Source organism: Brachypodium distachyon, chromosome 3, assembly GCF_000005505.3.
Source record: "Brachypodium distachyon strain Bd21 chromosome 3, Brachypodium_distachyon_v3.0, whole genome shotgun sequence".
Taxonomy (NCBI): Eukaryota; Viridiplantae; Streptophyta; class Magnoliopsida; order Poales; family Poaceae; genus Brachypodium; species Brachypodium distachyon.
Genome location: NC_016133.3, coordinates 15,538,264 through 15,553,861, shown reverse-complemented (window position 1 = coordinate 15,553,861; position 15,598 = coordinate 15,538,264). Strand labels below are relative to the sequence as shown.

General features: G+C 45.8%; 3 protein-coding genes and 1 pseudogene across 6 annotated transcripts; all 4 read left to right on the top strand.

Annotated features, from left to right (window-relative positions):
* Positions 1 to 265: 265 nt before the first annotated feature.
* On the top strand, positions 266 to 4,754 carry LOC100841645 (F-box protein SKIP19). 4 transcript variants are annotated; one of them, XM_010236129.3, is made up of 5 exons: positions 266 to 685; positions 784 to 919; positions 2,068 to 2,292; positions 2,838 to 3,184; positions 3,694 to 4,754. In XM_010236129.3, exons 1-5 carry the CDS (start codon positions 498 to 500, stop codon positions 4,472 to 4,474), a joined length of 1,677 nt encoding a protein of 558 aa, XP_010234431.1. In that variant the 5' UTR covers positions 266 to 497; the 3' UTR covers positions 4,475 to 4,754. The 4 variants fall into 4 exon arrangements, with proteins under 4 accessions (XP_010234431.1, XP_010234429.1, XP_010234430.1 ...); XM_010236127.3 differs by having other exon boundaries at positions 2,068 to 2,307; XM_010236128.3 differs by having other exon boundaries at positions 784 to 925.
* Positions 4,755 to 5,915: 1,161 nt separating this feature from the next.
* LOC100841340 lies at positions 5,916 to 13,059 on the top strand (annotated as a pseudogene).
* LOC112268541 (nuclear transcription factor Y subunit B-1-like) lies at positions 7,358 to 8,163 on the top strand. The gene is made up of 3 exons (XM_024461372.1): positions 7,358 to 7,542; positions 7,652 to 7,780; positions 8,160 to 8,163. Exons 1-3 carry the CDS (start codon positions 7,358 to 7,360, stop codon positions 8,161 to 8,163), a joined length of 318 nt encoding a protein of 105 aa, XP_024317140.1.
* Positions 13,060 to 13,963: 904 nt separating the features above from the next.
* LOC100825425 (germin-like protein 8-11) lies at positions 13,964 to 14,996 on the top strand. The gene is made up of 2 exons (XM_003573465.4): positions 13,964 to 14,139; positions 14,280 to 14,996. Exons 1-2 carry the CDS (start codon positions 14,019 to 14,021, stop codon positions 14,834 to 14,836), a joined length of 678 nt encoding a protein of 225 aa, XP_003573513.1. The 5' UTR covers positions 13,964 to 14,018; the 3' UTR covers positions 14,837 to 14,996.
* Positions 14,997 to 15,598: the final 602 nt, after the last annotated feature.

The window sequence follows — 15,598 nt, the reverse complement described above, 5'->3', positions numbered from 1 at the left end:
ATAGAGGTTGACACATGGAGTTTGAATCCTGGATTCCTGGCACGGCCACTGCTTCTGCATAGAACAATGTACAGACATGTAGTATACATATTATACATCCTCAGATTTGTTATTTTTGCACAGATTACAAATCAATGTATCTTTACACGAAAATGTACATATATGTAGTATATATCTATACTAACACTAAAAAAAAATTCAAATTTTTTAAACTGATTTTCATGAAGTTTAAAGTTTAGGAGCACTGGATCCCGGAGCCATCGCCGCCGCTTGCACCTCGCCTCGTCTTCCTCCGCTAGTCGCGCAAGCGTGCCTACTGCCTATATAAGGCGACAACACCTTCCTCCCCCCATTTCTACCCTCCAAAGTCCAAACCCCTCTCCTTTCCGCCTTCCGCGCGCGCGCGCGTCTCAATCCTTTCCTTTGTAGGGGTTAGGGTTTGGTGCCCCAATCTGACTAATCTAGCATTTCGGTTAGGAGGCGGCGGGAGGGAGCGCATGGCGGACGCGCCGGCGAGCCCCGCCAGCGCCGGCGGCGGGGAGGAGGACGGTGGGTTCAATCTGCCCATCGCGAACATCACCCGCATCATGCGGAGGGCCATCCCGCCCAACGGGAAGATCGACAGGGAGGCCGCGGAGGCCGTGCAGGAGCTCGCCACCGAGTTCATCGCCTACATCACCCTCGTGTAAACAGATATACTACCCTGCTTCGTATCTGCACTTGAATCTCTGTTTCGCTTGGGCCTGAATGAATGAATGGCCTTCGATCGGTTTTAATTTGCAGGGCAAGCGATATCTGCAAAAGGGAGAACCAGGAGACCATGACCGGCGAGGACCTGCTGTGCGCGATGTATGCGATACGGCTTGACGACTACATGGACCCCCTCAATCTCTACCTGGACAAGTACATGTCCACAGATGTGCGTGTGCGTCCTGATTTGGTCCATGTTTGTGCGAATTGAAATTCGGGTTACTCTGAGATATGATTGGGGTGGAACAGATTTTGCTAACTTGCGTTCCTTGGCTTAGCAATTTAGCATTAACTGAATAACTGCAAAGTTCGAATAATTGCATTCGATCATCCTAGGGACCCACACTGCTTTTGTTACAAATCAAATGCTTCAGATTTGAGGTTTTACAGTTTACAGTGCTTCTTTCCTTTTTCCCACAACATGTGCACATGTTGCTTTATCAGTGTACATAACGGTTTCAAGCACCAAGTAGTCAAGTACTGTATGCGTATCGGGCCAATCAGTTGAAGATTTTTTTTTAATTTGGAAACACACATGACCTTCAAATTCACACACTGTGCATGCACCGTGCTTGCACCAATCATTTGGTCCCAGTTATGAATTTAATTGATGTATGTAACTAGGTAGCAACTTAATTTCTATCTATCCATATGAGGGCAGCACAATAGTTATTTATGGACATGATAGCATATCTTCCTATAACCCTTCATTTTGTATGTAATGTTCAGAACAGCTCCACTGGAATCATCACATCTCGTATAAAAGGAGCATCTCTGCCTTAATTAGTTGCTAAAATTCCTTGCCTGAAGCAAACCACGCATCCAATTTACAGAACATGTGTAATGTCAATGGATAAAGTCAAATTAAATGCCTACTTCTAACATATTTGGGAGTTTATTCATGAGTTGTGTCTGCCTGTTTTTTTGTTTATCAGTCTTGTGTGGTTTCCTTTTGTTTCCTGGATAGCTATTCTGACTTCAGGTGGAGGTATTTGGTGCGCAATATTTATTTATCTATGTATTTATGTTACAAATTTATAAGCATTCTTGCTTGTTTTTTCATGTGATTTGAGGCATTGGGGTTTACATTTTCTTGAATGTGAATTGTTGGTGGAAGATAAACACAACCTAGCTAGTAAAATTATTATTAGAGCCTCCTTTTCGTGATATTAGTTCTCTACGCTCAGTTTAATTGACCATGTTCAACATTTAAAAGCATATAGCCCATCATGGACAAATTGTGAAGATATCTTGTTAATTAACTAGTAGACATGCTGAGAATTTATCTAAACTACTAGTTACATGCTTTTTTGTTAGACTGGCGATTCAACGGAGCAGCCAATGGACGAGGGAATGAGTATGGAACAGTGCGAGCAACCAGAGGTCGTTCTGCCACCACTGCATTCCACTGTTGTTGGAATTGCCGAGATGGGACAAGAACAGGGGAAAGATCAGCTTCCCGATGGAAACCTCAAACCCTCTGAAATTATTGTCCAACAGAACTGCCCAGAATTTAAGACTCTGCCTCTTTCCTCTACCGAGGTAACTTTGTCAGAGGTAGTTTCTTTTCATTTCTAAGCCTTCAGAGGTGTGGAGCTATCATGGCACCCTAGATTACTGGCCAGGAAATTTGTTGCAGCCGAGTCAATTATTTTTCATTGTTGCTAGTTATTGTTAAATGGTTGTTTTTGTGACCGTTAATTGACACCCCTTATCTCAGGCAGAGAACCGTTCCCTCTTGGTTGCATTCTTATTGTGTCCACCTCTTAGTACGTTCAAACCTTCAGTACCTGACCCCTTATTTTCCTAAACAGTTGCCTGCAGAAATTACGTTTTAAGGTTTCATTAGTTGGACTTCTAATTCCTAGTAGACACTCATCATTTTAAATATCTGAGGTTGCTTAAGTCTAAACCATTTGAACTTAGGTTTCCTTATAAAAGTTGCGTTATCTTGTACCATGGAGAAGTTGCTCCTATTGCATTAGCTTATTTTATCTTGTATTCTACCTATGATTTAGTCCTCCAAATTTTCAAGTTCTTGAAAAATTTAGTCATCCTTGTTCTCTCTGTGATGCTCTCGGTTTTAGGTGCTACTTTGCCCAATGGAGGTGGAACCAATAGCCTTGCACGTGCCTGATATCAGGCATTGGTCTGAGCTCCCACTTGATGCACTTTCTGCAATCTTTATGAAGCTTGGGACCATTGAGATCCTTATGGGTGCAGGACTTGTGTGCCGACCATGGTTGGCGGCTGCCAAGTCCCCTGAGTTGTGGCGTTTTGTGGACATGACACGCCACAAGGTGGTTTTCTCAAAGTCTGAAAACATCATGCTCAAAATGGCTAAGGTGGCTATAGATCGCTCTGATGGACGGATGGAATCATTCTGGGCTCAGAAGTTTGTCAGTGGCGAACTCCTGGATTACATTGCAAGCAGGTATTGTTTCTTTGTGTAAAAATTATCTGCTCTTGAATTTTCAGTACTTGTCTTTTACACTGTACAGGATGTGTTAAAATTAGCAGTCTTAAGCACTTATGCGCTATTCATAGTATTTGTGTCTACTTAATAGTAATAGGGTGGTTGCTATGATGAATTTAAGCAGTGAAGTCATATTGTATCAAGTCAGTGGATTTTTGCCAAACATGGTGTTCAAAGGACATTCACAATGATATTTGTCTGTTTACTGTAACTACTAGCATCTGTCTCAAATTAAGAGAACATGTGAAGGACAGGTAGTCACTTGTAGCAAAATAAGTTAGCTCGAGGTAGTGAAACATCATGTGATTGCTCCAACCTCTCGTCCTTAATCAGAAATATGTTTACTGTTTAACCTTCTTGTGCAGTATTGTTGTGCTTCATGTCTAATAAGTAAATTCTTGGTTTCTTCCACCTAAATCATGGCCAGTTATTTGATATCCTTTGTATTTCCTTGCTTGTCTCTGCAGAGGCAACTCACTGAAGAGCATTCGACTCATTGCCTGTGGATTCTGTTGGGATGGTGCGGTTACTAGGCTTGCAGCAAAATGTCAAATGCTAGAAGAGATAGAGTACTCGCATCAGAAGCAGCCTGGAGATTTTTTCAAGCAGCTCGGTGCAGTTCGCCCAGAGCTGAAACGTCTAAGGATCCATATGCAGTGGTTCGACTCAGATGCGATAGAGCGTGAGATGAGGGAGGAGCAGCAAAGCTCCCACGACGAGGACGAGGAAGAGGAAGAGGAAGAGGAAGAACCGTATGAGGCCTGGGAGATGAGGCACAATGAGGAAGCCTTTGCCATAGCAGAAAACTTGCACGAGTTGCGGCTCCTTCAAATGGCAGGTAACAGCCTGACCAAAAAGGGGGTCTATGCCATCCTTGAAGGCTGCCCCCACCTCGAGTGCCTCGACCTCACCGAGTGTGACCACCTCAAAGTTGACGATGAGCTCCTAGCTCGCTGCGCCAAGATCAGACATGTCTGGTTGCCAGGACGCTGGCCTCGTGTGCACTGCCCTGATCTCCATACCATTGGGGAGGACGAAGGTGAAGTGATCGAAATGGATGATGTGTATGAAATAGAGGCTTGTGCTCTGCGCGACGAGGGAGCAATGGAGCGTGGCAATGATGACTATGGTGACAACTACTGGGACGACTACTCGCTCCCCTCATCTCCCGGCTCCCCCGACTTGCCCGACGTGACGTGTGATGACACCAGATACTACACCTACATACATGAATACTACTCTCTGTGATCTTCTCAGTGCGTTTGAGGTGCGATCAATGCATGCAGTTGTGCCAGCTTCAGTATTCCAAATCATTGTCTTAGTTTTGCATCTTTTGAGTATTTTCAGACTTCAGTGTACAGACACGCCTGTGTTGCTTGAACTAGCTTACGTCTGCCGACCGACATTGTGCTTTTTACCAGCTTACTGTGTCTATGGTCAAGGTTATGTCTGGATTTGTGTCAAAATGTACCATGCCAACTTTTTGGCCATGACTAAAAGTTTGGTCTTGGTTGGCATGGTTGCTTTACTGTTTGGCATGCTAACTTGCCTCTTAGCCATCTCATTTTCTTTGTGAATAACTCGGCCAACTTGTGGTTCCCAATCTCTTGGCTAGCCAAATTTTTTGTAGGGCAATCTTGGCTCAAACCAAACATACACTAGATCTGATAGCGGAGACGTGAATGCAACCAAGTGGTAGCTGTATTTTCATGCAGATCTCTGAATCTTCTTCTGAACATTTTAGCACACTGAAGATCAAAAAAAGTAAAATGCATTAGAGGTCCAATTTTTTTTCGCAAAGGTGCCAAGTTAGTCCAAATCTTTCAAAATGCATGTTTAGGTTTCAATTGTATTTTAAGTGGTTCACTGCAGGTCCCTTTGGTGTATGCGTCCCTCTGACCGTATGGCGTGGCCATTTGACTAATGCCACCTAGGATTGGACACGCACGTCAGTAAGTACAGATTCAAAACTTAGAGAAAACTCCCGCAGCTAAGGTTCTTCCGTTCGTGGTCCCTGGCAGAACACCCTGCAGGATATACACACACTCGATGTTCTAGTATCAGTATAGTACTATACACGCCGGAAATTCAAACATAACTACAACAAGTACAAACGGATAATATCTAACTTATTAGTGTCGGTTTATCCGATTGTAATTTTGGATAATTTGGTGCCCGTAGGATAACGCTCGTACATGTCCTATTCAGATTCCGTATCCGACCAGATAGCTACTTCCTCTGATTCTAAATTCTTGACTCAAATTTGTCCAAATATGGATGCATCTATTCTTAAAAAACATCTAGATACATGTAATATTTCGACAACAATTTAGGATCGGAGGGAGTATTTTTCTTCGGGCACCCTATACCATCGGATTCGGTCGGTATTAACAACTAGTCCCTCTGATCCTAAATTCTTGACTCAAATTTGTTCAAATATGGATGTATTTATTATTAAAAAATGTCTAGATACTTGTAATATTTCGACAATAATTTAGCATCGGAGGAAGTATTTAGAAACGGAAGGAGCAGTGTATTACCCTAACCCCTTTCACACTTAGCTTTTCTTTTCATGAAAATGCGACGAACTCACGAACGTGGCAAAAGTTAACGAACCGACTTCGTCTCCTCCTCTTCAACTCTCTTCACCACCGCTTCGCGTTCTCCACTCTCTTTTCACCACCCTGCTGGCTCCCACTCCTCTCAGACCTCAGCCTCTACGTCCCGGTACTCCCCCCGTGATTTACACCCCCGTGCCTGCCAACCACGTGCACGTCTCCTTTTTCTTAATCTCTCTCTCTCCCTGATTAATCTCTCTCTCCCTCTCCCTGATTAATCTCTCGCTGAGTGTTGTCATGGCGGCCATGCTCCTCCACCGGGCGCTCCACCTCCGGCGCGTCCTCCCATTCCACCCACGCCCTCCTCCTTTCCGACTTCACCACCACCACGGCCTCCACCCAGCGGAACACCGCCGCCACCCCCATCGACCTCTCCTCCGACGAGAGCCGCCGCCGTGGGCCTGGATCGGCCGCCGGGGAGATCCCGCCGGGGAGATCCCGCCGGTGAGAGGGATGACCCCGCCGCCCCGACCGTCGACTTGGCCGCCGCGGCCTTCGTCCGGGTCTCATCTCCAACACCGTCCCGGGCTCCTCGGCCTCATCTCCAACGCCGTCCCGGGCTCCGCCGCCGCGGCCTTCGTCCGTGGGCTCAGCCACGGCTGCCCACATCGAGCGGATCTTGTATTGATTTGATTTTGTGTCGTCCCATCGCGGGCCGGGACAGAGGTACGTTAGGTACTTGAGGTACTTTGATTTTGGATATTGTGGTTTCTCTTTGAACCGATGCAGATCGATGAGGTACTTTGATCGATGAGTTAGTGTGATCGATGAGGTATTTTGATCGTTCTGTGGATCTGGTTTTGTTTTGATTTTTGTATCCCATCGTGGGCCATGGACAGAGTATGTTGTTCTTTTGATTTTGATTTTGGATCTCGCGGCGTCGAACGAGAGGCACATGTACTTAACCATGAGGTACTTTGGTTTATGAGATACTGTGATTTTTTAGTGTAACGTTTTTATGAACGTTTGTACTGTGATTTTGTCTTCATACATGTTGTACATAATTTGATCCGACGAGATACCTGCAAACTGTTAAGATACATGTGATGTATCATAAGTTAATGTACACGAGTTACTTAAAAACCGATAAGGTACATGTCATGTACCGTAATGTATTTCAAATTTGACAAGGTACGATACATATTCATAACGTATTAAATATGTACTTAGAAACGAGAGAGAAAAACAAAAAATATGTCGGCAAGTCACAGCGTTAATCCCTGTCACTAATTTAATCCAGCCCATATATTAAAAGAGAGAGAGGGAGGGAGGAATAGGAAATATGTGGCCAGGACGGCCAGGACGGGGGTGTAAATCACGGGGGTTTGACAGAATCCGCGTCGCTCACAACACCACGTCGTGTCGGCGCGTCGCTCCCCGCGTGCCTACTCCTATATAAGACGAGAACCCCTCTCTCGCTCCCACACTCCGCAAACCCCTCTCTCCTCCACGCTCCGGCCACCGCGCGCTTCTCGAGCCTTCTAGCCGTTAATTAGGGTTTGGGTTGACGGACATGGCGGACGCGCCGCCGCCGCTGTGCCCAGGATGCGGCGGCCGCAGCACCGTCGGCGGCGCCAGGGAGCGGGACGGCCTGCTCCTGCCCACCGCCAACATCAGCCGCATCATGCGGAAGGCCATCCCGCCCGGCGGCAAGATCGACGAGGATGCCAAGGAGGCCGTGCAGGCGTGTGTCTCCGAGTTCATCGCCTTCATCACCAGCTAGTAATAATTGGGAGCTTACTCTAATTTGTCTTTTTTTTAGCTTTTGGTTTTGGCGAGTAATAGATGGGACTATCTTGCATTGCAGGGCGAGCGACAAGTGCAGGAGGGAGAAGCAGGAGGCCATGACCGGCCACGACCTGCTGTGGGCGATGGCCACGCTGGGGTTTCAGGACTACATGAACCCCTCAAGCTCTACCTGCACAAGTACAGACAGGTGTGTGCTTACTGAATGTGGTTTGGTAAATCGATCGAAATTGGACTGATTCTGAGATGTAATTACTGTAATAGATTGTATGGGCGTATTTCAATTTTCCTGGCAATTCGAAGCACTTCAGTTGGATTATTGTGTATCAAGAGTTCCAGAAAAAGTCCCAATTAAAGTGGATCGGTGCTTTGACAGTACAGCACCTGTCCTTCTTTTCAAGCTGTAGGTCTGTAGCTTAAATTAGCTTCTGTTTGGGTCAGCCTTAACGGCCCGTGCGTTGCAACGGAAAGATAAACATTGCATCGCTAAACAAGAATATGCCAAACATGAAAAGAATGACATGTACTCACTGTTTATCAGATAATCTGGCACTATTGTTTATGCACAGATAGATATAACTAAAGTGAGAGTAAATATGCATGTACACTGAAACTAAGTAGAAGTACCATATTTTGTAAGTCCATTTAAACTTTGACCATATCTTTGTTGTTTCTACTACATCAATATATATGTTTACGTAAGAGTACTGCAGCCAGTATAAATCTCGTGGATACTCGTGCATTGAGAAAACCAAATAGCAAGCTTGATCAAGATTAGCATATATGCAACCAAAATGCTAGTATGCGGCATATTGTGTCTGCCTTAACACCGATAGTTTCAACTGACGAAATAAACCCTTTTTCCTGTTGAAACTATGGTACGGAGTAACATTTAGCAGTCAGCCACCTGCTCAAACAACAAAACAGAGTTTTGCAATGCAAAATCATAGGCATTGATCTGAACTCTAAAGACATCAATAGCAAAATCAAGCAATAGAATTACCCTGCAGTAAAATCCGCACCACCAGTGCCTCCAGCTGCGTCCCTTCCTTGTCCATGGAATCGGATTCGTCCCTGCTTCCTTCCCTTGTTTTTCATCTCTTCCAAAATTACATGACAACAAGGAACCCAGTTCAACAACATGATAGGATCAGGAAAATGATGGTGCATCTGGCAGCGCCTGCCGATGAGGCTCATCCGAGAGGACGCAACTGCCAATCCTTCAGTCATGGGCTCATGGAGTCATGGGGTTCTCCGAGTCTCCAACGACGGTAGCTGTCCGCCACCACCACATCCGACGATTCACGCAACGGCGTGGCCTGCAGTGTGGCGTCTCAGGTCGCCCTAAGAGCAAGCTCTGGAGGCGTCCGAGTGAGCTCATCTCACATCCCTTTGCCACTGCTTCCCCTCTATGCTCCTCTACCTCCGACAGTGACGAGACAAAGGCCAACAACCGATCTGGGCGGGATTCCAAGCTCGGCGCGCGGCGTACGGTGGGGCCTGGGATGCAGGATGGAAAAGGGGTTGAAGGGACATGGGCAAAGTTGAGCGAGGAATTCACCTCGGATGAGATCGGAGGAGGGGGGTTGGGAGGGACGGGCATGTGGACATCATCATCATCTCTCGCTCTCTCTTCTTGCCCCTGTCCTCTCCCTGTTGCTGCCGCTGAGTCTTCTTCGTCGGCGGCGGCTCCTGCGCGGGGGCAGTTTCGGGGGCCGTGGCGGTTTCGGGGCTGGGGTGGGTTCTCGCGTGGAGGCGGTTTCGACGGGAACTACACGGGCGCTGATCCGGAACTTGTGGCACCAAAGACGACGAGTTGTCGGTGAACTGGAGCTCGCCCATTGTGATGCAGCCCGTGACTCCGTGAGCAGCAGGCACTTCCCGGCGTGCTCCTTGACGACGCCCGTGGCGGAATAAGGGGCGGTGACGGCTGCGGCGGCGGGTCCTGCGAGGTGGCCGTGTGGTGGGTTGAGGAGGCAGGCGCAGAAGGTTGCGGCGGCGTGAGATTTATCTGCTTGCGCGCGCTGTGCGGGAGAAGTTGAGGACGACGGACGAACCACGAAACAGACGACGGAAGCAAGCGGAGTGGGCGGAGGGAAGGAGGAGACGGTGCGATCGTAGAGCGAGCGGTTCCGTCTCCTGCGGGACTGCTGGCTTTTCCAGCGTGTGCGGGGGATGTACGAGGGACGACCGACCTACGCAGACTCGAAATTAATAAGTAGTAAAGATTTTAAATAGTATATATAGTTCTGATCAGCTTGGGGATCAGTGGATGACCCACACCGCTTGTGGCACCAACCAACTGAGCTTTGAGTTCATACTTGTGTTTGTGTTTTCTTATTTAGATCAAGTGTTGCTTTACCATTTAACTATGTATGTGTGATCTGTGTTGGCCTAGTTTTTGGTTTATCTATCTGACATTGTTTATCTTGTTTGTTTTTGCTTGGTGGATGGCTATTCTGGTTTCAGATGGAGGTATGTGGTATTTAACTATGTCTTTGTGTTATTATTCTATAAGCTAGTATTTTTCTTAATTATGTATTCCTCCTAGATTTTTCCATGTGACCTTAGGCATTGAGATGCAATATTTTGTAAACGTGCAATCTGAGTGGAACATTGAATCAACTTAGAAAAATGGTTAGTTGAGCATGTCTTTGTGATTTTAGCTCTGCATGGAAGGGAAATAATAATTCTGTAGTTTGAAATCGTTAATATATTTTGAATTAATTATTTGATGTACTGGATATTTGTATAAACTACTTAAGCGAAGATATTTTTATTAGACTGGTGTTGCGATGGATCAGCCAACTGATGAGGGAGTGGGAATGGAACAACACGAACAATTGGAGGTTATGCCACCACCGCACTGTGCTTTTGGAATCACTGAGATGGAACATGAAAAGGGGGGGGGGAGATCAGCTTCCCAGTGGAAACCTCAGACCCTCTGAAGTCATTGTCCATCAAAATTGCCCTGAATTGAAGACTCTGCCGCTTCCTGCCACAAAGGTTGGCAGGGTCGTTCCTTTTCATTTCTGTGCCATCAGAGGTTTTTAAGTTGTCATTTCCATCTAGCATGACTGGCAGAGTAGTATTCTTTTTCTTACAGTAAACTTGACAAGAAGTTTATTCCAGCAAAGTAGTTTTTTTTTCATCGTTTGGTAGTTACCAGTTAACTGGTTGGTTCCTGACAGTTAATTAGCACCCTCATATCAGGTGGGCAGATAACCACTTACTCTTGGTTCCTTTCTTATACTGTGTTTTTTAGCACGTTGATTTCTTTGCCCTTACTTTACTGAGCAGCAGCTGGCAGAGAGTTCTACATGTTTACATTTGAGATTTTATTAGTTAGAAATATTGACTGTAGTAAATGGACTTATATATAAAAGAATCACTTAAAGGTCTGAAGTTTTTTCAGTCTAAACCATTTGATCGTCCATAGATCTCCCCCTAAAACTTGTGTTACCATGTACAGAGAAGCTGCTACTGACTATATTGTATTAGCTTATAAACCATATTGCATTAGCTTCCTCTATCTTTGTGCAAGCTGTGATTTAGCATGGGACCATGCAAAAGTTAGTCATCCTTGTTCTCTTTGTGGTGATACCCTCATTTTTAGGAACTTCCTCGCACAATGGAGGTGGAGTCAAACCCTTTGCCTGTGCCTGAAGTTAGGGATTGGTCTGAGCTTCCAGTTGATGCACTTTCTGCTATCTTCACAAAGCTTGGGACCATTGAGATCTCATGGGTGCGGGGCTTGTGTGCCAGTTGTGGCGTTTCGTGGACATGACGCAGCACAAGCTGGTTTTCTCGAAGGCGGAAAACGTCGTGTGTAAAATGGCAAAGGTGGCGATTGATCGTTCCGACGGACGGATGGAGTCATTCTGGGCACAGAAGTTTGTCAGTAGCGAACTCCTGGATTACATTGCAAGCAGGTATTTTTCTCTGTCCTAAATTTCTGCTCTTGAATGTCAGCACTTCCTTTGTTCTAAGTATGTGCTATCAGTCTTGACTCTTAAGCACCGCCACACTATTTATCACCCATTTATAGTTTTTGCAAAGCATGAACTCCGCGATTTTTTGTCAAAATTGGTGTCAGCTTTTTATGATACTGTATATTCTTGTGACATGTCTAGTATAGTTAGGTGTTCAAAGGACAGTCCAAATGCTAGAGTTGAGTATTTTGCAAACTAAAATCAAATACAGCTGTACCTACTAGCTTTTTTGTCTCCTCAATTAGGGGAGCATTTTTTTTTTGACGAACCTGGCAGTGGTTCTGCCTTTTCCATTAAGCAAGGGGGGAAAACTTTACAAGGAGGACATGCTCCATGGAAAAAACAAACAAAGAATGATGCTACACAAAAAGAGAAATTGCCCAAAAGCAGATCAACTCAAACTAGAGTAGATGCCTCCAGGAGGCCCAAATCTACTCTGTTAAAACCCTATTATTATCTATGAAAAGTAGTGGAATCCGCTTATAGCCGTTGTTCTTATTGTCTGTGGTTGATTTCATATATCATGTGTATTCTGATGCTTAACTCTGCAGAGGTAACTCGTTGAAGAGCATTCGAGTCATCGCTTCTGGGTTCTTTTGGGATGACGCAGTTGCTAGGCTTGCAGCTAAATGTCCAATGTTAGAAGAGATAGAGTACTCGCATCAGAAGCACCTAGGGTATTTTTTCAAGCAGCTTGGCGCAGTACGCCCAGAGCTGAAACGCCTCAGAATCCATATGCAATGGTATGACTCAGATGCGATGGAGCGTGAGATGAGGATGGACCAGAATCACGACGAGGACCAAGATGAGGAGGAGGAGCCTTACGAGGCTTGGGAGGCGAGGCACAATGAGGGGGCATTTGCTATTGCAGAAAACTTGCATGAGCTGCGACTCCTTCAGATGGCAGGCGACAACCTGACCAAAAAAGGGGTCTATGCCATCCTCGAAGGCTGCCCCCACCTCAAGTGCCTCGACCTCACGCAATGCGGCCACCTTAATGTCGACGATGAACTCCTAGCTCGGTGCGCCAGGATCAGGCATGTCTGTCTACCTCGACGCTGGCCTCATGTTCACTGCCCTGATCTCCGTACCATTGGGCGGGACGAAGGCGAAGTGATCGAAATGGATGATCTGTATGAAATGGAGGCTCGTGATCTGCGCGACGAGGCAGCAATGGAGTGTGGTGACGACTATGGTGACAACTACTGGGAAGAATACTCTGACTCCCTCGTCCCATGGTGGGGACTCCCCGGACTTGCGCAATGTGACCTGCGATGACACCAGATACTACACCGACCTCCATGAGTATTACTCCCCATGATCATCTCCCGGTGCCCTGTGCTGCGCTATGACCCATCCGACCTTGCCACCTTCAGTAGTCGGAAGCCAGTGTATAAACTGTTTTGGAACTTTGATAGTTGTCTTGTCTATCCTGGAGGCGGCCTTTTGGTGTACATACAAGCTGCTGTTGCTTGAACTAGCTTACGTCTACCAGTAGTCTGTGTATTACTGGCTTGTTTCTGCCTGCATGTTTCTCTCGTTGCATCTCCTGATGGTTATGTGCAGCAAGGGGCAGTTTGTGATCTGCAACGATTTGTGCTCCAGCTTCAGGATGTTTCAGTCGAATTCTGGTCTCAGTCCTGTTTGTTCTTCTCTATTGTGGTGAGGTGTTACAGCTACTCGGTCGTCGAGAGTACAAACACACGGTCAATCAAGCAACAACACGTCAGATTAGGTATAGTAGGTACAGGGTAACAGATACTCTGTCGTACTGTGTTTTTTGTATCTCCTTTCAGTAATGAGTTTAAACAGCTACTCAGTCATCGACAGGGTATGAACACATGATCAAACTAGGTCACTACGTCAGATTAGTTAGTAGTAGTGCTGAGACTTGGCTTTCCTTATTAACTGCTCTCTACTTGATTAACTCACAAGTAAAGCATTGCAAGACCCCATGCGACACCGGTTCTTCTGGTTATACCAAGTAGTACATACATACTCATCATAATGCTATGATGTCGACCTTGACGACCTAGTCTGTACATGTGAATCCTCTTGATCTAATAAATTGTTTCGGGTTGTGGATCATAAATTACTTGTGTTTGGTGCAGAAGGGAGATATTGTAAGCCCAGATTGTGATTTTCTATCAAGCAAGCCTTGACACTGCAAGTCTGCAATGCTTGCCTTAGACGTACATATCAAAAGGAAACTTGAAAAGTTAACGCAGAGTAATCAATTTGATCAGCAGCCACAGAGACCATTTCAAACCGTTGGTTGGTTCCACTCGAGTGCTTGACCCCTTCTGTTGCTCCTCTCACATCTTCACGCTGCTAGCTGCGGCTATATAAGCACCCCCTGCAGCATAGCAAAAATCATCAGCAACCAAACACACCAGAGAGATATAGAAGAGCAAAGAGCCTAAGATCAAATTAAGGATGGCTTCCTCCTCTTCCTTCCTTCTCCTCGCTGCTCTTCTTGCACTGGTCTCATCACAGGTTATCGCCTCCGATCCTAGCCCTCTCCAAGACTTCTGTGTCGCTGATAAGAATTCTCCAGGTACTATATATGCTTCGACTTTTTTCGAGCATATTGTTCTCACAAAGTATATTTATATGTTGGAACACATTCTGAAATTATGTGTATTTGAACAACTTTCGCAAAAATTCATGCTTACATGTTACTTCACATGCATGCAGTGCTTGTCAATGGGTTTGTTTGCAAAAATCCGATGTACGTGAACGCGGATGACTTCTTCAAGGCTGCCGAACTCGACAAGCCTAGGATGACCAACAAGGTTGGTTCCAACGTCACCTTGATCAACGTCATGCAAATCGCTGGCCTCAACACCCTTGGCATCTCCATAGCACGCATTGACTACGCACCTTTAGGCCAAAACCCACCGCACACGCACCCTCGTGCCACTGAGATCCTCACGGTGCTCGAGGGGACACTATACGTCGGTTTCGTCACGTCAAACCCAGACAACAAGTTCTTTTCCAAGGTGCTCAACAAAGGTGATGTTTTCGTGTTCCCTGTGGGGCTCATCCACTTTCAGTTCAACCCCAATCCATACAAACCAGCTGTTGCAATAGCGGCACTCAGCAGCCAAAACCCTGGGGCTATCACCATTGCCAATGCGGTGTTTGGATCCAAACCGCCAATCTCAGATGATGTTTTGGCCAAGGCATTTCAAGTGGAGAAGGGGACAATAGACTGGCTCCAGGCTCAATTCTGGGAGAACAACCACAACTGAATCGAGCCTTAAGGGATCATGAAAGATCTATATGTTTGTACTATTGCAAGTGACTTGCTTTAATTTCTAGATGTGTTAAGATATATTGTGCTAGCTAGTGCTTCTCTATCATCTGCGACATTGAATAATTATCGATATGGAGTTTTGTGAGAGACTGCTACTCGACCGGTGTTTTAAGTTTCCCATAGAATAACAAAATTCGCGATCCAGTTGTCCTTATTCCGAAGCCGAAAATGTTATAAAAATTACTAACATTCCGTTCAGTGGTGCCCTATCACCGCTAACGGGCCTTCGTCAACGGCCTATCACTGGTGACACCTCCAGCCGCAGGTTTCCAAACCCACCCAGAAAAAAATTACCGCCAATGTGCCTTCATCGCCCAGCTCATCAGTATGATGTGTGATCCACTGATGGTGGGTCAGAAAGTCACCACTAATGACGGGTTACTGATGGTCCCTCGGCCCTTCATAGGTAAAAGTTTAGAAGTGTATGTTGACTTCGTCCAAGGATAGCTAACATGAAAAAAAATAAACTCACACACCATCGCATAATTATCTGGCCAAAGGCACCTAGCACGCCTTGAATTTTTCTTTTATTTTTCTTCTCACAAATCTCACTAGGTTTGCAACTTGCAACCTTCGTGACCTTGGGTTTGTATATTCACACACAAATTACCTACCTACATGGACTAGAGTTCCATGCAAAGACCTACACGAGAACACGGACAAGTATTCCATGCAAAGCCGAAAACACTGCAAAGAC